This window comes from Dasypus novemcinctus, chromosome 21 (genome assembly GCF_030445035.2).
Source record: "Dasypus novemcinctus isolate mDasNov1 chromosome 21, mDasNov1.1.hap2, whole genome shotgun sequence".
Taxonomy (NCBI): domain Eukaryota; kingdom Metazoa; phylum Chordata; class Mammalia; order Cingulata; family Dasypodidae; genus Dasypus; species Dasypus novemcinctus.
The window spans coordinates 50,159,572-50,181,898 of NC_080693.1; the positions used below are offsets into that span (position 1 = coordinate 50,159,572).

A 22,327-nucleotide genomic window follows, 5' to 3' on the forward strand; every position below is an offset into this window, starting at 1 on the left:
AACTCTTTGAAACAGCAGGGCAACTCTCATCTCTCCAGTAACCTTATCTCACCTCACCTGGGATGACTAATAGGATTGAAACAGTATTGCTCTGTGAAGTAGCACTCTTTCCACCCCCCACTGAGCTGATGCATCTAGCAGCCATGTGAGAACTTGGCATTATTTTTTAAGCTAATTACCAGCAGGTTTTTGAGATAGGTGGGATGGGTTTCTGTCACCTCCCTTCTGCAGAGTAAGCAAGGGCTTCACCAGGTGACCAGCAGGAGATTGGGTCCTGGTCCCTCAGGTTTTGGGGCAGCCTCTACAATGAGAGAGGCTTCCCCCGAGGGGTGCCTGAAGAAGCCAGCCTGGCAGATGCATCTTGCCTGAAACGTTTCTTTAAAACTAGACTAGTTGCTATTTGGCTGGATGACTCTAAAAGCAAAAAGCGACATTCCAGAGCAGTAAACACAGAGACTGGAATCAGAATAAAGCTCCACACTTGGAAAATTCCTATGGAATGTTTGGGTTGCTATGACAGGGAAGGAAGGGTTTTTATTTTCCAGTAGACAGGAGGGTTTAATTATTTCATTGAGAAAAAAGGAGTCAGTATTATTCCAATAAATCTTTGTTTTCTAACCATTCAGAATTTTCCTGACAAGGATTGAAAATTCCAAAATAGTTTGATTTTTAAACCCAAGTCAGGCTTCAGGCAACCACCTATAAGAACAGAGCATGAGGGGAGGGGAGGAGGCAAAAGAAGTAAATCATAGCATCATCTCTTTCCCCAAATTCTTCTTTTTCAAATTAGATCTCCTCTCTACTGAAAGCAAAACAATCAGCTTGGTCCCTGAGAAAAATGAGATTGGGGTAGGGGTGGGGAGGGGAGGTACAGCAAAGTGGTAAAACACGGGGGGGGGGGGGGGGGGGTGTGAAGGGGGAAGAAACAAAAATAAGACAAGTAAGGGAAAACCAAATGGAAGAGGTCCATTTGTTTATTTTTATAGTATTTGCCATTCCAGGAGGCTTGCTGAAGTTCCTTCCTTCAATGGCTGGCCTTGGACCAATATTAGAAAAGTCTTAGATCTTTGGAAAGATTTGGACAACAAAGTTGTTTTATCTGGGAGGGTAACTAGTTTACTCAAGAGTTCCAGAACTTTGGTTTTGATGTTATTACCTTGGCCTAAGTTTCTCTGTCCCAGGCGGTCCTGAGTATGTTTACTGATTTTGCAAGGGGAAAGGGTGAGCCTGGGAGGGAGAAGGCTTCTCTCAGGCCCTGCTGCCACATTTAGTTGGATCACCTTATAACCTGGGTGCCATGACGAAGAAGATGAAGGTGGGGAAAATGGAAAACATTTTTTAAAGGCCCTATCTCCCAATACTCAAAAGAGGGAAACAACACTTCTCTAACTTACTCCCCAAATAGACACCGCTGTGGATGTTCTGCCAAAGAGTGATGCGAAAGTGTGTTCCAAAGTGAAATGTAAGCTTGGCCTAGTGCCCAGCTCTCTGCTGTATTTTGCACAGAGAGCTGCAGGCTGACTTACCAAAGGAACACATTTCTCTCCACGTGACTGCAAGAGCCAGGCAGCCCAAGCAGATTTCTTTGTGTTAATAAAATGTGATCCCTAGACTGTACACACCAGCAGCCCTGGAAAAATGTGAGCCAGAGAGAAGGACCAAAGGAAACCCATGGCCCTGGCTGAAAACGGATCACGGCTGCTGGCAAACTCTGTTGTACCAAGGCAGGGCCTTCCAGGCTTGGCAAGTGAGAAATGAGAACAGAGGCAGAGATGAGAAGATATGTCAGGTGCTGGGGTGAATGCTACTAAAGAAATAAAAATAATCCCTGGAATCCCACCAAACATGATCTTGTGTAAATTTTCACTCTTTCTTGGTGGACCACAGATCAAAATCTGATACCTCCTCAAGACTGGGAATATACCTGGGATCTCACATGTCTCCTGCTAAGGCTAAGATCACCCATATATGGCAGTTTTACTCCCAAGTTTGAACTGTATATATTCTGGTCTGGTGTAAGGTGTAGCAAACACACATATCTCTTCGTCTCACTCCACGGGGACCTGGGCAAATGCAGTCAGCTTTTCATGAACCAGGGTCACCAAGGGAGGGCTCACAGCCACTCAGTTATCACTGTAGGGAAGCTGGCTCATGAGGAGCTTGCTTTGCTGGAAACTCCTGTCTCCTCGCTGCTGGAACCAATGGCCTCCTCGGATCAGGAGAGGTTCCCACTCAGTGCCTTAGGCCTGTCAGTCTACATCTTTGGCTGCATGAGGTTCATGGGCCCAGGTGAAAAGAGGAGATCAACAGTCCCTATTCACTGAGCCTCCTCTCCAAATATTAGATTACTTAATCTTCCACAAACTAGTTTCTGAAGCACTGGAGTTGGGGCTTACAAATTCAGTAGGCTCTGGGCCAACCTGAACTTCCTAATTTGGAGAGGGGGCTGGGAGGAGCCTAAGACAGGAGCAGAATGTCAGGACCCCAGGGAGCTTCTGAACCTGTGAACCTGCTGGGGGCTGGAGAAGGCAGAACTTTCCTGGGCTAGTGGGCTCCTCTAGCCCACTCTTTCAGAGTTGAAGGGAGTGGAAGGTTCAGGAAGATGCTGCTCTTCAGTCTCCCCAACTCCGCAATAGCCCAGCCCCAGACTCCTGCCCGGGGGTAGGCAATCAGCCAGAACCAGCTAATTATGGAGCAGCAGCTGAGTTGGGGAGCACCTCCCAGGCCCCGGTGAACCTTCACCTTGGTTAATCTGCAAACCGGTTAATCAGCCCCAGAATAATTGAAAGTCAATTGTATGCAAAGCTGAAGTTTAGTCATTGGAAACAATAGGAAACAGCAGCAGCACAGGAAGTCAGGTCCACTTTCCGGTGAACTCTTTTGTAGATTCTCCACGGGCAATATTTAACCTTAAGCTCAATTCAACCCAACACCCAACACACTGGTGGACCTAACCCCTGTCACGCAGTTACCGTGATCCCAGGGAACACACAGTAAGTGCTCAATAAATTGCAACAATTATGATTCCTCTGGTGTGGTCTATAGATTGAAAGTTGGAGACTGCGGGGGAGTGGGAAGGGTCCCTCAGGGACTTTTGACTGCTGTAAGGAACATATTGGAGGAGCTGTGGCAAGCATTAAACTCCCCCTCAAGCTTTCTTTATGGAAAGAAAAATCTGAGTTCAAACATAATTAAGAAAGCAAATAAACAGCACAAAAATATAAAACACATTCCAAAGCTGAAGAGAAATGAACTTCAGATGATCTGTTCCATTAGCATGGATAACTGAGAGTCACTCTTAATTCCTAAACAGACTGGAAAATTCCCCAATGTCTCCTTAAAGAGGGTGGCCATGCTTCTGTTTTAAAAGTCAGGAATCACAGCGTGTGAATTACTGGTGAGGCCAGTCTCTGGGAATCTGCAGCCTACCAGATTTGGGGTTGTCAACGGCCCCCTCTCCCAGAGCAGTGGGCACCCAAGGCTGTGTGCTTCACTGTGCATCTGTACAAATCTGATGGGGACTGTTTGAATTACAGCCTCTCTCCACCTTTCAATTCCTGTCCTGTGACCATGGAGCAGAATCCATAGACTTCCTTTCTTCCTTTCTCTCCATTAAACTAACCAGAATAAGCCTCCCTCAGAGAGCAAAACAGTACGTGCCCGGGGCTTGGAAAAATATTTTTCCAGGACACCGGAAACAGCACTGGCCCAAGTCCTTGATCTTCTGCCCAGTTAAGGGACAATTTCTAAAGGATCTTCCCTTCCTGCTCCATCATGAGTACTGCCTCACCTAAACCCGTGGCAGACATCACTAATTCATCCAGAATGCTTTCCACGGAATGCAGACCAAGCCTCAGAATCTTTCAAGATGAACTTCCAGGCACCTACTACATTCTAGCATCTAAGCTAGCATTTGAAATGAAACCTACTCCAGGGGAAGGTCCTAGAAATCTGAATCCAGCCACCCAGAAAAGGTCAAGAGCACAGCTAGCCACTGTTTTCCAGGAAAGTTGCCATCAAATGAATGAGCTTTCTGAGTGGCAGAAATGTCAGAATCTTAATCCACCTACTTGCTTGAGAGTAGTACTATTACCCCAAGAGGCTTTATATTTTTGGCACAAAAATTTGAATGTTAGTCCATCAGTTCACAGTAGTCTTAGAATATAGTCACCAAGCTAAAAACAGCACCCCCATTTTTCAGACAAGAAAATTGAGACCCGGAGAGATCCAGTGACCTGCTCAGAAGACAAACTAATCCTGGTAAACTGGCTCTAGAACCTAGATTAGCTGACTCCAATTTCTGGAGTCTTTATTGACTGGCCTACCTATGAAATTGCTAATACATGTTCCCCTTCTCATTGCCTAAATCCTAATGGAAATAACAAGGCTAACACAATTTGTAATTTGATTTCACATTTTTGGGCCAATATTCTAATTGGCTCTCTTATTTTATATTTCTGACATACTTGTTAAGTTAGCAAGGACATGGGTTATTCCTGTCTTACTGATGAAGGAGTAAATCCCAGAGAAGTTGATGACTTGCTTACGGCCACACTTCTAATAAATGGCACAGCTGAGACTCCAAGTTAGAATCTCTGGGTGTATCCAATGACGCAGGGGGACCTGCAAAAAAAAATCTAGTCTGGCGACTCAGAAACCTGGAAAAGAGACTCCAAAGAAATGAACTAGAAGTACATTTTAGAAAGTGATCTTTAAATTACAGAGTCTGACTCTCAATCAATATTTACTGAGTGCCAACTCTGAGCTGGCACTGTCCCAGGTCCTTTTACTGATTAGCCCATTTAATGTAATTTAACCCTCATGACCCTCCTGTTTAATAGGCTGCCATGTTCTGGACAAGGAAACAGAGGCTCTGAGAACTACCCAAGGTCTCACTGCTTCTCAGAAGACATCCCAATTTCAACTTCAATTCCAATTTAGTTTGTGATTAGAGGCCTAACAATGATGTGCTGATGTTATTGGGCTCTGTTTTCTCTGAATATCTTTATCAAAGCTTATTATTTCTGCTTTGAAAATGACTTCATCCTGATCTCCACACTTTTTGGCCACTGAGATACGTCCAAATTTATTTTTAAGCTGCTTGTAGTCAGAATGGAAGGTCTGATAAGAAAAAACACATTGGCAGTGTTTCTACAACATTCAATCCTCTTGGGAAGTGACTACATTCCAGGAACCAATAAAGTTTCTAATGAGTTGATTTCCTACAGCCTCTTACATCAAATGCTTAGTACCATCCCAGCTTTAACACATCATAATGGGTATTGCTATATTTCACACTGCATTTAGCTGATTTAAACTTAGGAGCACTGTGCCCATTCTTGTTTAAAAGGAGGGCTTTGATATAATTGATTGAATGCAAAAAAGCTGAGGCAGCTTTAGCTGGAATTAAAGATCCCTCTCGAGAGGAGAAAACTTGCCTAGCTTGATGCTGATGTACTTTGTTATTCCTTCAAACTGCTGTACCTTTAAAAGCTTTATCCTGCCACACCCACATGTACAGTACACAATGTACGGTATCAAGTCCCATTGCCAAGAAACTGAACATCTTTAATCTGGCTGAAAAGCAAAGCCGTATCAGGTTAATCCCAATTCTTCAATCAATCCATTTCTAGTTGGCCCTTTGTACAAAAACTTTTTTTCCCACTTTTCTTCCAAATCTACTTTTGTTTTCTCAATTATGTTTCCATTTTACTTCAACAGAAGGGTCCATTTTTCCTGTTTGGAGACTTCCCCACCACTTTCCCATCCTGTAAGGAAAGTTAAGAAGAAAGTACTTAAGAGACTTACACTAGGGGCAACAGAAGGCCGGGAAGTTCAGCTACTGTGGGAGACCCACCATCCTGCCTCCCAATCAGCAGCCCATCACCAGCAATTAGGGAAACTGCCAGCTTTCCACTTCTTGACCCCAAGTTGTCACCAAAAAGAAAGAAGAAAAAATCCAAGTCACAAATCTTATAGCACATTTGCACATGAGCACTAAAGGAGATGTAAATAATTTCCAGTTCATCTTTTATCCACTCAAAGTCTAGCAGACAGAGTCAGAGGACAATAAGGATACTGAGATGAAAGACAAAGCCCTGGGGCACACGTGGACTAGAGGGGGCATCCCAGAAGGCATGCAGTTAAGACACGGTGATGTTTTAAAGGCTACAGGACCACAAATGGGGGCGGCTTGGTGGGCCTGGAGACTTGAGGGCTTTCGAGGTGGTGTACATCTTTTAAAAAATGTAAATACATAGGGATGCTCACCTGTTCTACCTCTTCATTATCCTTTCTCTCCTACAGTGACTCAAAAGGTGAAGGGCAATTTCCCTGCTATCGTCCCCATAACACAAGTTGTGCTCCTACGTGCTTGCTCCTAAGATGACAACGGAGGTGAAAGATGAAAAGGAATGGTAATAGAATAAAGATCAAAGTAGTGAAAGCTACTATTTATATATTGAACACTATTCTAAGTGTCTTATATATATCATCTCATTTAATCCTCCAGGGATCCTCTTAAGCAGGTTTTATCATCCCCACTTACAAAGGAGGAAACAAAGGCAGAGTTATAAAGTTGATAAATGCAAAGCTAAGTCAAGACAGTCCAACTCCAGAGGCTGTTAAGTTTAATACCACATTATGCAGCCCTTCCATGAGAAGGGGAAAACGAGTCAGTCACTTTAATACATGATTATTTCAATAGTAAAATTTGAGAGAAAACCACCATCTTTGGGGATACAATCTATGACATCCTCTCTGGTGGCAGGTAAATGAGCTAAAACGTGCTTTTGGTTCCATATATTTATATGAAAATTTAAGTTTAAGAATATGAAAATCTAGTGGGACACAGAGTGAAATGGGGGAGAGGGGTGTATGGAAATAAACTGCAACACTAATCCGAACTACTACTGTGAATGCTGATCCAAATAACTAAAACATCTGAATGATAAAAATTCTCTAGCTATTTACTAATATATGCTTGTGGTTAAAAACACCCATTTATATATACACAGTTAAGGCTTTTAAAGACTATTTGTACTCAGATAAGTAAATGTGGCTCCTAAAATTATGGTTTCATAATTAATTTGCTTAGTAATATCTTTTTTTAATAAAGAAGACAAAGTTAAATTTCAGTTTAATTAATTCAAGATCAAATCAATCACAAAATCTGAATACAATGTTACTGATAGGCAAGCTTGACAGTGAAAAAGGAAATAGAAATACAATGAAATTGCTTTTTTGCACCTAGTTTTTGTAAAACTGAATCTTCCTGTCATTTATCCTAAAACGTCTAAGGATTCCAACTAACTACCACTAACTGGCCAGCTATATTTGGATAAATATCACTTATTATGCTAAAAATGACTTTTTTACATGGATATATTTTTTAATCATGTGAAATAAACACACTTAGAATCTATGAGAAAAAATAGACATTTCCTTCCCCCAACAAAGGGTATTAATGTAAGGAAATCCATTCTAATCAAAGTTTTACTAAGTCAGTTCTACAAACTTATCTTTTTTTATTCCCAGAAACTCTATCAGGGCTTTGTTTCTATCTTTACATTTTTAATTATTTACTCTTTGCTCTATAAATCTTTCAATGGCTTTTGGCCAAGAGCAATACTATTCTGCTTGAATCTGAGATCTTGGTCCTATTTTTATAGTTCTCTATAGTTAAGGCTTCCATAATCTCTACCAGTGATTCTAACTAACTAAGCCCCTATCATAATGAATCTTTCCCAAAGTGAATTAAGTCTTCTGTTCAGTCCTTAGTTCAGATGGAGTTTACCTGTTTGTCACTCTCCTTAGAAGAACACTTCATACTGAAATCTCTGTTCCTGGTAATCTGATTACTGTGTATCTAGAGAATCTTGTTCATCTGGTTTATAGCTTTGATTCCCATTGGTCAGGGCGTGGTGGTATCCTTCCCCCAAACAAATCTTGGCTTTCTCCATTCAACTCAAGAGGCATTTATTGTGCATGAATGGACAGCCATGCTTAACTCTTTCCATTAAATGTAGAAGCACTTACAGAGCAGCAATGAGACTTTACTTCTCTGCTCTACTGTCCATACCTGAGCATTTATACTACAGCAGATTGTGTTACTCAGAGCTAATTAGAAAAGAAAGCATTGCTCTTCCTCACTCAAGGAGTTTCTGTTCAGGAATTTATTTCTGCCGATCCATTTGTGCAATCCCACTTTTTAAGAGAACATTTTGTCACAGATGATTTAGTGTTGTAGCTCCCTTGGGCATTTCCCTGTAGCATGCACTCATTGTTTTTAGGAATTGAGGGTCTCCCAGGCAAGATCTGAGAAGGAAGGGGGTTTTAATTAGCCACAAGCATGTTTCATTATAAGACTTCAAATTCCAAAAGTATTCTTCTGAAGATCATTAATGGGAAAAAAATGCCAGATTAAATTTCTAAAAACAAAACTTTAGCAACCCTAAGTGATAGCAGAATTGTATAATATTTCAGGAAAGAAAATGGGAATGGATTCCCATTATGAGCTGGATGGGTAACAAGGTAAGGCAATAACGCTGTTGGAGTCAGAAAAGAAGGAAAGCAAAGCTTTTAGGAATTTTCACATTAGTCATGGAGTTTTTATCTACCTGAAGATAATTTAACAGAAGCAAGTACTGTACAGTTTCTTCCTAACATATTCTAGATTCTGCCAATACTCCTGTAACTATCTACTGTACATAGCTGGAGGTGAAATTGTACTCATTGGCTGTTATATTTTGGTTATGGCAACTCCTCCAGCTTTCTGTAATCTTGGCTTGATATAATAGCATACTTCAGGGGGTACTGGAGCAAGTCATACCATGCACGTGCCATTCAGCAGTCTCCTTTTCTTCCCAAACACCCTGCATCTCCTCCTACAAAGTCAATTCCCACTCCCAATACAAAACACACACACACACTTACCATATCTAAGCATGATGTACAATTCATTCCAGGTCTTAGGGAAGAAGGGAGCCACAAATACAAGGGCAAGATGCAAGAATGCAAAATTGTAATAATGACTCTGTTGTCTCTCAAGAGTAAAATTAATAAGCTGGCCAGAAACCTGGCTAAGTATTTTTAACTTCATATTACTGCTGCAAGTAATCCTTATAATCAAGCACCATTTATATCACTGAGAAGTTAACGCTTTCTCTCCTCTCTCCTTTACTCTCTCCCTGCCCCCCCACCATACTTTCATACATACAAAGACACATACACACTCAAAAAAAAAAAAAAAAGATTTTATATACCTGCTTAAAACTAGTAAGCTTTGTAAAACAGAGGCATTTAAAAGCGATGAACATTAATGGGTTGGAATTATTAAAATCTATTTTTCTACTCCTATCAGACAAATCAACCAGGTCTGCTTTTGGACATTTAAGTTTTAAACCACTCAAATCTTCAAACTATTTCCTTACCAAAGCATGTTTCCCCCAATCACTAGAATTATGGGCTTTATATGTGAAACCTAAACCCTGTGTTTTTGAATCACTTTCTTTAAATCATGAGAACATTGTGTTTTGAAAAGCTGTTTGATGTTCAAGGGAGAGTATTTATTTTCAAAATAATAAGGAAGTCCCAGTTTGCCAGAGGAAACTATTGTCAAAGTATTTTAAAATGTTTCAGATTCAACCTTGGGCCCAAGTGGAAATGTCCACATGCTACTTCCCTGCTCAAAAATCTTCAATGGCTCCCCGCTGCCTACTGGATAAAGTTCAAGCTCTCTGCAGCCTGGCATTCATGAAGCTGCCAGCCTGGCTGGCTCCTACCTCTCCTGACTCGTCAGCCCAACTTCTCCATAGGAATACTCTGGACGGGCCAGATTGGGAGATACCTTGTTCCTAAACACCCTGTGGACATACCCTCCTCCGCAACTCTGCCAGCACCATAGCCCACTTTCCAATCTGACTCTCCTACCTCGCTCAGAGGCCCACCTTGAGGTCTACCTTTTCGCCACAGGCACTCTTGCTCTGGGCAATGGCTGTTTCCAGTGGGGTCTGACAGCCCTATTATCTGCCTTGCTCGTTTTTAATATTTTAAATAACTTTCTTAATTTATCTTTCACCTCCTCATTCCAATAGACATCGGAAATCTTGATATACCTGTTACTTGACACCTAGAACTTGCTGGTTTGGCCTGCCACTCATCCCTTTACCTAAAAGCCTAAAAGTTCTATCTTCCCTACTCTGCTGCCATCTCCTTGAGGCCAGCAGTCACCTCAAACCCTCGCCTATCTTTCCAGGGTGCAGCACAAAGTAAAAACAAAGGTTATTTCTGGGGCCATCCACATGGCTCCTTGCTGCCCGCCACCTCCTCCATTGCTCTCCTATCGCGGGATCGTTTCCTAGAGAAAAGCAGTGGAACTGGCCTGTGGTGACGGCTGGGCTGCCCCTGCCATGCACCATGCTGGGCCCCTTGTGCACAAGTGCTTTAGGAAGCTCACATCAACCCAACAAGGGTGTTACTTTGCAAATGAGCAGGTGAAATTCAGAAAGATTAAGCACTGAGCCTGGGAGCAAATAGTAACGAGGAAGGGTTTTAGTCAACTCCCCAACATTACCTAAAACTCAGCGGCTAAGACAAGGGTAAGGAAGACCGGGCAGAGCAGCAGAGGAGAAATCCACCTTCCTTCACAAGAGTCCAACTGGCTAGGAAGGGAAAAGCACCGAGGCTCCCTATCGGTCCACTACCAGGTCCCCCTATGAGAAAATGCAATTAGCTGGTGGTGAAGTTGCCACTTGCAGCAGCACTTGGTGTGTGCCAGGTGCTGGGCCAAGTGCCTTACATGCATCAGCTCATGGGACCTTCAACAACCCTATGAGGCAGTTCCAATGATTATCCTTAAGTTCCAGACAGGAGATGAGAAGCTCGGATCATTTCGATGGCTTGCCTAAGATCAGGAGCAAACTAGTGAGAGGTGGGGTCAGGAGCGACACCCAGGTTTGCTTGTTTATCAGACTCTATGCTCTGACACACTGCAGTATTTCCCATATGGGTCTGTCTGAACGCAGGCCATTCTGATGGAATTGTGAATGGTGAATCAACAGGCCTCTTGGTCTTAAGGAAATTTAAGTTTATGGCAAAATAATGATTTAGCGGCTTCAGGTCAAGAAATCTGTGTGTGTATGTGTGGGGAGGCAAACATTATAATAAAGGAGAAATATTAGATGGCATCAAAATGCTGAGCCACTCCTAGCACAGAACAACAGACCCTGCATCATCCCTTCTGTCTCTAATATATTATTTTCCAATACTTGTCTCATCTTATTACTTCCCCTCTACCTTCCTTCTTCCTTCCATTTGCACTGCCAGGACATAATAAATGATTTCTGGGTAAAAGTGATTAGTGCTGGTTGGAAGAGAGGTTGCTGGGAACTCTAATGAATCACTGCTGTCTTCTCATCCTATACCAGGATGCTATGGAGGCTCCCATGCCCCCTTCTTCCCCCCCACCTAGTTCTGTCCTTATACTGCGATTTTCCTCGTCTGGCAGACACAGTGCTGGACTGGAAAGCCTGCCAAGACCCTTGGCAGAAGCTGGCCTTCAGGGATCAAGCCCACCTCAGTGACAGGGCCTCTGGGCAGACAGGCCGGAGAGAGGGCCAGGTTTGGGGTCTGGCTAGAAGGCTGGACAGAACAGGTTTCCTGGCATATGAACTGCCCTATGGAGCTCAGCTTTCTCGTGCCAGGGTCAGGATTACAATTTCTTGCTGGCACTTGCTGTAATTCTCCTGGGAAAAGAAGTGAGAGAGGAAGAAAAAAAGCAAGCGGGCACAGCACAGAGTTGGGCAAGCTCCACAGGGCAGGGCCACGTGCCTGGAGCACGCGGTCACGCAGGAAGGCAGCTGCTGTTGCCAGGCTCGCACGAGCGCTGGGGTGCTGGGGCAGCAAGCGAGTGGCTGGTTCCACCCTGGCAGAACAGGAGTTGCTAACCCAGAAGTGGTAATGCTGGGTTAACATCAGGGAAGTGACTCGCTGAAGAGAAAAGTCAGGCAGGGTACACAGAGTAAGTGTTGGGCATGCTAGGGAGAAAAAAGAAATGCATGTCCTATTTTTGCAAAGGGAGGAGACTAGATGAAACAAATTCATAAATGGTAAATTGGGAATCTGGCCAATCTTTCCCCAGTCACCACACCACTGACATCATAATCACAGCTATATGCACCAAGCATTCCCATACCATATATCGCACCAAAACTTTGTCATGCATTCTCTTATTTAACCTGGTAAAACCCCATAAAGGAAATGCTATTCATAATCTCCATCCTATTGATGAGGATTTTGAGGCTTAAAGACATTTCGATATTGGCACAAAGTTACATAGCAAGTAAATGCTGGGTCCAGGAAGTGAACACAGACTGCTGAGTCCAGAGCCTACACTCCTAATTGCAAAGTTGCCTTGCTTTCCATACCTGAAAATACCTCTTACCAAAAGGCTTGGGACCATAGTCATGGGAATTTCAGCAACACAACCAGGCCAAGAGAGCAGGGAAAACACGTTCAGGGCAAACATGTTCTCTACAGAGCTTGGTAGAGATAACAGACTCCTAGAAGAAATTAAATAAGTCCACCTGCTACCAGAGCAAAGCTGATTTCCCTCTTCTTCACAATCCCCTTGCTTCTAATGATTGAGAAACACTCCCAAGATACTTGAGGCACAGTGCAAGCAACTATCAATCATGGTGCTCTCAACCTGCAGAAGTATCAGTATTCTGGGAAAAATCTATGAACTGCATATTCTTGAGGGCAGTGACAAACCCAAGCTTCATTTTGTGGTACCTGGAAAAGCAAGAGAATCCTGTGACCTGAGCAGGACCGCCCAGGATCCCAGAGCTACCAGCACAGAATCCCATCCCATGATTACTCAGACTCCAAGCCAGCAGTTTCCTTCAAGGCCAAAACCAAGTCAGAAAGCAACAGAACATAAATGCCCACCATGTGAAAATACTACAGCTCCTCCCTACTCTGTGTCCCCATTTCTGTCCTACCCGCCCCCCCCCACATGGCCATTTGGAAGTTGTTTTTTTCTTAAAATATATTTTTATTAGAGAAATTGTAGGTTTACAGAAAAAGCATGCAGAAAATAGAGTTCCTTATACCCCTCTCCATTATTAACTTGCATTAATGTGGTACTTTGGTTACAGCTGATGCAAGAATATTATTATAACTGTGCTATTAACTATAGTCCATAGTTTACACTAGGGTTTCCTGTTTGTGTTGTGCAGTGACTTGGAAGGGTTTTCACAGGTATACTTCACTCTGTAACCAGCCTTTATCATAACCTGGTCTCTGGGCTCAGAATGGAAAAGAGTACCTTCTTAATTCTCAGCTGAATACAGGCTTACCAGTGGTAGGATACCTCCGAGCTATTCAAAGAAAAGCCACCAGAGGAAATGATTTCAAATCTGGCTTTGCAAGCATCTGCTTTAAAAATAACTCTGCCTTTGACTGCTATAGATGACTTTCCCTAAAGGGACTGCTGTCCTTACAGCAATCATTCAATTCTCAGGGCAAACAGATTCTTATTTTTCCAGCACCCAGCACATACCTCCAGTGGAGCATCCCCACCGTTTCACCTCTGATAGCATCAGAAATGCTAGTCAAGATAACTCCTACCATCTCTGCTGGCCTGGGGACATCCAGGATGCTGCACCTGGGGTGACAGCGAAGCCCCTGCAGATGGCTACAGCATCCAAAAATCACTGCACTTCCTGTCATTAAGATGTCCACCACAAAGTTTCGCTATCTCAATAGAACTATAGCAAGCTCCAATGGATTCCTGGATTATTTCTCCGAGGACAGTTGTATTTCTTCACCTGTTTGATTCATCCATCCTTTGAGTTGAGAGCTAGACAGAGGAATAAGGTTGGCGGTGCACAAACCAGGAAATGGAACTGCAGGCAGTCATGGTAAAATGTTAAGAGAATTCAAGGAATGCTCACCTTGTCATTCCAAGACACCCTTAGGGTAGACCTAGAAACGCATAATATATGTCAGCTATGGCTTCATTTCCTTTCAGTCAGGCAGGTATAATGACATAATGTTACTGAGCATAACTCAAAAGGAGCCTGCTAAGCAAACAGCAGAAAAACAAACTGCTCTGCAATTATCGCCTGATTAGCCTGATGACTTAGTTTAATCAACTAAAATGTGGCACTACGCTCTTATTAAAATTACATTTCTTCTTGGCAACCAAATATCTCCTGATCTCCCCACAGGTTTTCCCATAAAGCATCTCAGGAGGTAAAAAGCATCCACCTGTGTGAACCAAGTCCAGTGACTGTGGTCTAGACCAGCGATTCTGAAGGAGGGCAATCTTGCACTACTCACCACCACCCCCCGCCCCACCCTGGGGGTGTCTGATAATGTCTGGAGACATTTTCACTTGTCACATTGGGTTTACAGCACTACTAGCATTTAGGAGGCAGAGCTAGGGACGCTGCTAAACATCTTACAACGCATAGGACAGTCCCCCACAGCAAAGATTTACCCAGCTACAAACATCAATAGTGCCAAAGCTGAGAAACCTTGGTTTAGATAGAAATTATACAATTCCCAGAATGCTTAAGGCTACATCTGTGCTGTTCCCTTCCAAGGACTTATTTTCCTCCAGATTAACTTGGTACTTCTATTCTGGTAGCTCCTGTGAGCTGTACAGAATAGTCAAAACCGTTCTCTTTTTCCAGGTTTGCTTGTGGTATGCCATTCAATAAGCCCACATTCCTTAGACTTTTATTTTGCATTATAATCTTTATAATGATCCACATTGTATGAATAGCACAGTGTTGTTTTATCTGAGTTTGGTATATGAAGAAAAGCTTTAACTTTTTTTTTTCTTATTAGGCCTATCATTGAGTTTTCGATTCAGAGAAGAAATTTTGAAGTGTGTTTCCATTATTGAGAAAGACATTTAAATGAACAGCTTATTTCTAGATCCGTGTCTCTCCCCTATAACCTGGCAAAATGGTAGCCACTGAAACTCTGGAGTCCTGTACCACGGATTGCACCTCCGCATGGGCGTCCTGAGTTACCTAGAATCTATGAAGAAGGCCTACTCAATGCATGTTGTAAACGAGCTCTCACTATCCAAGAAGCCTCAATTTCCCAAACCCGATTCTTGCTTCTCAGTAGAAACCAAGGTATGGGGTCTTAATAATAGCATGCCACTTGGGAAAAAAAAAAAAATATATATATATATATATATAATATTTCTGACATGGACACATCCTATACATAGCAGGGGACTGAGAAATAATAGTCAATTAATAATAAATGTAATAATTGTCAATTAATAATAAATAGGCAAAATCTCCTGATATTTCTCTCCAGAAGGAGGGATTATATGCTGTACATTACTTTAAAAAAGTATTTCACAAGACTTAAAATAAAAAAGTTGACATAGATATAACAATGAGCACAATGGTTCTAATAGAACACCTACCGCTGGTAGTCATGTGGCCCTTTATAACTATTATCTCTAATTTTCACAATAACCTAATCAACTAGGTAATTATACCCTTGCACCTAAAGGGAAATGGGCTCCAACAGGTTATGCCACTTTCTAAGGTCACACAGCTATGGAGTGGGAAGTCTCAATCTGCAGACAGAACCACTGAGGCACAATGGTGCCTTCTCCCTGGGGCTCCACTCTCTTCTCCTCCGCTTGTCTCCCCACTTTGAATGGTTATTTATTTCACTGGCTGGCTGTTCCTGTGAAGAAAATGAAGACAATGGCACTGTATATTCAAAGTACAGGGCCTCAAGTTCATATAAGGAGAGTTTTCTTAAGCTCCTGCAGCCTGCTACGGTGGCCAGAAGTTAAGGCTTAATTCCCTTCCAGCCAGTGGCTCTAAGTTTTAATTCAAAGTGGATTTTGGAGAAGGGACCAGCACAGAGAGATGTGATAGAGAGGATTCTTTAATTCAGTACTAATATTTTGAGACAGGGGTGTTCCCTTCCTCCTCTGCATCGTTTCCTTCCATTTTAATCTTGCTGTGTATCACCGAAATTTCTACATGAGTTGAGGACACAGAGTTCAATGACGTTCACTAGCACAAGTCTCCAATTGTCCTGCTTTCTGCCTTCCCCTGCAGCTACAGCCCTCAGCTCCGGGACCTTCCTGACAATTTATCTGGCTGAATCTTTGTTCCTGCTTACCTGTGCATATGAAATCGTCCTTCTTCCTGTTCATTTTGTACCACAGGGTGCTAAAGGCATAAAGCCAGAGCTGTCTCAACCTGTGTTTATATCTGAGCACTTAGCAGTGGGTTTTGAAGTACTGGTCATTTCAGGTGATGTTTTTGTGTAATATTTCAGCACCATTTACAGCTGACCTTGCTGCCCTGCAGGCTTTGAGAAAGGAGGATTAAGAGTGATGTACAGATGAAAATGAAAAAGAGAATATAAGAACAGTCTGGTTTCTAGGAATAGCAGCAAGATAAAGGTAGGCTTCAGTGCTGAGGAGGCTACGCCACAATTAATTTAAGAGTCTGCTTTTAAATTCAATTTCTTAATGAATTCGACGACAAAATAAGATGTAAAAGATACGGGTCCCTCACCCCAACTCACTTTTTTTTTTCTTTTGGTCCAGAGAAGAATGAATATAGGTAAACTGTAGCCTTATAGAGAGTCTACCTAAATCATTCAGCAAGATCCTATTACCCATACATTTGGGAACGAAGAAAAGAGACAGGAGGTGAGACGGATGTCTAAATTATCGGTCTCATTAACTGTTGGTTACTTCTTAAACTGCAGTCCTTGGATCAGCTGCGATAAAATCTCTTGGAGAGTCAGTTAAAAATGTATATCCCTAGGCCCTCACCCTAGACCTGAAAAATGAGAATTCCTGTGAGAGGAAAGGGGTCCATAAAAGCTGCATTTTAACTGGCTCCCCAGGTGACAGGGACGCTCACTGAGGTGTTAGAACCACCACAGAGGCTGAAATCCAACTCTTCCCTTCCAGCTCCTGCTAAAGCCACCCAGAGTGCTAAGCTCTTTGTGCCACCTCCACCCTGCCCCTCCCTTTTGCCCTCTCCCCATCTGAAGGGAGAACCTACCCCGTTTACCTGGTCTGATGGGGCTCTGCATGCAGTTCGGGGACGGGAGGCCAGGGTGGATGGGTGCAGAGGCCCGACTGCTGAGGTCCATGACGGCAGGGGCAGCTGAGGAGGTCGGCTGCAGCCCTGGAGGGTGGGGGCTGTGGTTGTGCTCAGATGGGCTGGGGGGGATGCCGTTTTCTGACAAAAACTCCTCCAAGTCCATGTACTCCAGCTGGAAAGTATCTCCATCATAGGGAAGGGTTTTGTCCCACAAGGTGGGCCCCAAAAATGCCGACTGGGGGACCGTCGGGCTGTTACTCTCATCATCCAGCTTCTTTTCCTTGTCTTTATCTTTACTAAATGCTGCAAAAGAAGGGGAAAGCTGTTCTTAAAAAAAGAAAGAAAGAAAGAAGTGTTGCTCTTTTACCACCCCTCCTGGCCCCTGCTACAGAACCACTTTACAGTGCTCTCCCTTCTCAAATGCCAGGGGCCTTCTCTGGCTGTTGTCTTTTGTGGATCTAGAGCTAAAAGTTCAGGCAGGACATGGATCTCTGCCTGGGTTTTGTTTTGCTTTTTAACATCTTCCTATTTACTTTGGGAAGAAAGCACTAGTCCTTGGGATGGAGCTACAGGCTGATTTCAGATAAAAATTACAGAATAGAGTTTGCCAAAACACAGTCTCCTGTGCATTATTTAAAGAAATAAATAATTTAAATCTAATGTAGGGAAATAACACCAGCAATTACAAACAACTGCTGTGATTTTTTAAGAAAATGGCCAAAAAACAGGCAAGATTTTTCTTCCAGGAAACTCATTACTGTAACTATATTGAGTCACTGAGACTTAGAAAGCCAGTCAACTGGTAATCTTAATACTGGTAAAGCAGGAACTCTCCACTTTTCTTTAATACCATGTATTGAACACCTAATGTATGCCTGCTTCTCTCCACATTTTGTCTCAAAAAATCTGACAATTAACTTGGAAAATAGCAATTACCACCAATCACAGGTAAAAAAATGGAAGCTCTGAGACTTGAAGGAGCTTGACCAATGTCCTCACACTAGCAGAGAGGAAACATCAGAGCTTGGTGGGCCCTCATGTGTTTGTTCCTAAAGCCACCAGGGCTCACCGGTTTTTACAAAAGGAGTTTTGAAATTACAAAGTGTTTTCTTCCTCTTCCCCAAACACATAAGCATGGTCCTATTTACAAAAACAATGTCTGTGCGTCCTGTCAAAAGCACAGCTATCGGAAAAGGTGAGATACTCTACTTCCCTCTGATGGAGGTAAGCATCTACTTCCTACCTGGAAATACTGCTCACCCCAGTAGGTATTTAAGGTCGGTCTGAATTTTCACCAATTCTAATACTGCGGTGCTGGTGCAGTCTGGTATTAAGGAATTCTCAGTTTCTCCTCAGAGGAACAGCCTCCACTGCCAGCCATTTCAACCCTTCAGTTTGATCTTGAGACTGATTTAAAAACACCCACAGATGCAAAAGCCTGTAGGCAGCCCCTTTCTTCCACAGGGCTATTCGTTAAAAGAGAGTTAAGGGAGGGGAGCTCTGCTCTGCAAATGGTGAGTCAAACACCTCAACTCCTGCAAAGCAACAGGTTGTCCCTCCTCGGGAAGGCGATGCAAGTACTCCGAAGCTATTTCTAGGTGCCGCAAAGTTCACATTTGGTGCTGTAATACCAAAGGCATGAAACCGCATCAGCCCAAATGACAAATCCGTGGCGGAACCAGCTGGGTTCGGCGCCGCCTGGCACGGACCCCTCCTCTCTCGCTACGGCCAAGGTTGCCTGGGGAAGGTTTGGGACTTACCAAAAAAACGGCTCAAGCCAGAGGAGGCTTCTGTGCGATTACACGTGAGCCTGCTCCGCTCTCCCCTCCCACCAGGAAAAGTGAACCGGGAAAAGTGTCAGCGCTGGATGCGTGCACGGCTTCCCACCGCGAAACCACTCCCCCCACCAGCCCGGGCCCCCACCCCCCTTTCTGCAACACCCTTCTTCGGGAGAAAATGCATCTCTGCTCACACCTGCAGAGCTCCAAATGCTAACTAAATAACAGAGACAATAGCACGATCTCAATACCCCGGCTACGCAGCCAGGACCATCCCTCCCCCCAACCGTCCCCCTGCCCGCTCCACGCCCGGGACGGAACCCGGCCCTCCGCTCTCCCCTCCCGGCCGCGAAGCTCTGCTGCGTGCGGGTCCGCCTCGGTTCAGAGAACATCCCGACCTGTCAAGTTACACTTCCCACCTGCGCGGTAGAAGCGGGGCCCAGACAGGTTCCCGCACTGTTTGAAATGTTGCCTGGTGAAGGGTTTACCCCTCACCCCCTTATTTTGGTGAGAAGAAGGGGTAATGGGGGAGCCCCTCAATTTCACCAAAGCGGGCCCGGGCCCCGGGGCACAGGGGCGGGGGGTGGTTATGATGCTGCAGCAGGGATGCCAGGCGAGGGCGGGGACCCCAGGAGCGTCGTCCCTTCCCGGAGCCGGGCAGCCCGGGGGTAGGGGCGGCGGGAGGCCGCGCAGCGCTCACCGTCTTCGTGGTGAAGGGGGAGCTTCAGCGGGTTCTCCAGCAGGGACCTGAGCACGCCGTAGGGAGGCGGGATAAAGGTGGGGTTCAAGGGGAGCGGTCGGGACATTTTCTCCATCGCGACGTACTCGATTTTTTCTTGAGAGAAAAAAAAAACCAAACAACCGCCCCCCCAAAATATTGCTGAGCTTTTTCCTGCGTCCTTTGCCAAAAGTATTCGCTTTCAAGGCGGTGAAGACAAGGAGAGGAAAAATTACTTATGTATTTATAAATACACCTGCATAAAAAAAATGTTGGAAGAAAAAAAAAACAACTTTCGGGCTCCCAGAGGAGACGGTCCCGGGGGAGCGCAGCGAGTGCCCGCGGGCTTCTGGGCGACGTGCAGGATGCCCTCACCTGCCTCGAACCTTTCGTCTTGAAAAATGTTCAAAATTGCAAAAAAGAAAGAAAAAAAAATGTTGACGGCTGCAGAACGGCAGAAGGTACCGCGGCGGCCTCGGCGGCCTCGGCCCCCTCGCGCGAACACCCGAAGCCACGCGCCGACCCAGCCCACCCCCCTCCCCGTGCCCGCGGCCGCTGCTCCCCGGCGCTCGGCGGCCCCGCAGCGCCGGCTCAGCGCATCAGGCCGCCCATGTGCCGCGGCCCTGACAAGAGTGACGTCAGGGCCCGCACCGCGCGCGGATAGGCGTGGGGGGCGGGGCCCCGTGTGGGCCCGCCCCCAGCCCGCCCCCCGGTCCGCCCCGCGGTCGCGTGTTTAGCGTAGTCGCGCGCGCCGATTTCCCCGGACCTTGCAGAGCTGGCGAGCGAAGTAGGTGCCAGAATCCCCGGGCCACAGACTTAGGTTGATCTGTGTTTTGTTGTCGTCGTTGTTGTTGTTTCAGGATGGGGAGAAGAATGAGTTTATATCAGTGGTTCTATACCTGGGAATGACCTGGGTGGGGGGGGGAGGTGTAAAAAAATCCGGAAGCGCAGGCCGCACCTCAGATCAATCTCTGGGGGATGGGACTCAGACATCAATAGTTTTTAAAAAGCTCCCTAGGTGGCTGCAAAGAGCAGCCAAATTCGAGAGTGGTTGGTTTAGACTGAATTGGAGGTAAAAATACTCTTCTGCGTATTTCTTCTGGCCCCAGCCAAGCCTAGCACTTCTCTGTTGCCCCGCTCCCACACCATCAAAAATAACGACTTGCTTGAAGTTCGAGTGGGATACGGAGAGGGGAGCGGCGGGCTGAGCTGCTGCGACTTTTTTCCCAAGGTGTCGCTAGGTGTTACAGGAAGAAGACGTTTGCCTGAAATTGAATGTGAGCAGGAGAGAAGAAGAAAGGAGAAAGGGGAGAGGGGCATCCTAAGTGGGATTGTAGGAATATTTGCTCTAGGAGAGTTGTGTGACTGCCTCTGTCGGTCTACAGTGTAGTTAAAATAATTCTAAACCATTCCCTAAAGGGGTCTCGGCGGTCAGTGCCAGAGCAGCGGCTGCAGCGCCTCCATCACTTTGACATGATACGGGTAAAGTAGCATTCTGAGATGATGTAGCAGTATTTCAGATTTCAGTCAAATTCCAGAAGGGATTCCCGAAGGTGTTTGAGGTATGGCTTGGAGCAAATGGCCTTTAGCTTTAACTTTACAAATCCTCCAATTCTCTTTTATTGTTTTTCACAAAAGAAGGGCCTCCCTCTCCGCCATCCTTTTGTTTATTCTGTTTGGACTTGAGACAGTCTCCCTGACTTGAAACCCTAAATACATCCAAACCCATAAGGTAGAGTAGCTGAGAGCAGTCTCTCAACCTGATTACAAATAGATTCCAGGTGCACAAAAAAATGCATAACCTAGGCTTTGTTATGCATAAGGATCCATAGCCTTACTCAGCACACCGGTAATTTGTTGGTTCACCATTGTCTGCACCTCCTCCCCACCCCCTCCCCAGGTTTCCAGATATGAATCTCTTATCAGTTCAAGTCATCTGGTTTCCCAGAGTAATCTTTTCCTCACCACTTGAGAAAGCCTAACACCCAAGGCTTGGAAATTATATTTCTCATTTTAAATGGATAAACAGGCACCCTGTTTTATCAACTAGTCTCCTGGAAATTTGGTTCATATAATTCAATTCCCCTGAACTTGATCAACTCTGGACACTTACCAGTTGAGGACCAGCCCCTTAGACTGTGGGTCCTCTCTTCTCTACAGCTCAGACTTCTCTAACTTCAAATGTGTTTTTAGATGCTTGGAATTATTATAAGCACTGTCTAGCCCTCAAACTTTAGTGCCCAACCCTTAAGAAGATAAATGAAATTGGCACATCTTCCTTACTACTAGAAACCCCTTCCCCCCCACACACACACCAATAGTGAATGGTTGTCCAGGTGAGAAGGAAGACTACAGAAAGAACCAAAGGTTATGCCTGCTAAATGGAAAGAACCTCTAAATTCCACAGGCTAATTCTCAATTGGAGGTATTTCTGCAAAGGAGCACAAAACCCGATCTTGCGCAAAGCCAGAAATAACAGCCCCTCACACATGCTCTTTTCCATTGACAAAGTGCCTCCATACATGGCCTCTCACTTAGTCCTAACAACTCAGAGAGGAAGGCAATCATTCCAGTTTTCTATTGCTCTGTAACAAACCTCTCCCAAGTCCTAAGGGCTTAAAAACAAGCATTTTAGTATTTCTTTCTGGTTCGGCAACCTACACTAGGCATGGCAGGGGTGCTGGGATAGCAGGCCTTCTCTCTCCATGGAGTCTCAGGGC

The 22,327-nt window shown here is 44.6% G+C and overlaps 1 protein-coding gene across 4 annotated transcripts in view; it reads right to left on the reverse strand.

Annotated features, from left to right (window-relative positions):
- The window catches only part of HLF (HLF transcription factor, PAR bZIP family member), a 51,798-nt gene extending 31,557 nt beyond the window's left edge, over positions 1-20,241 (reverse strand). For 2 of the 4 annotated variants that reach the window (XM_058283933.1, XM_058283932.1), the window contains exons 1-2: positions 19,590-20,241; positions 17,079-17,414 (exon numbers count right to left, since the gene is read on the reverse strand). In XM_058283933.1, coding sequence (XP_058139916.1) covers positions 17,079-17,414; positions 19,590-19,704 — 451 coding nt within the window. In that variant the 5' untranslated portion in view covers positions 19,705-20,241. Of the gene's footprint in view, positions 1-17,069; positions 17,415-19,589 lie in introns of all 4 variants that reach the window. The other 2 variants (XM_058283931.1, XM_058283930.1) reach the window with 1 other exon arrangement.
- Positions 20,242-22,327: the final 2,086 nt, after the last annotated feature.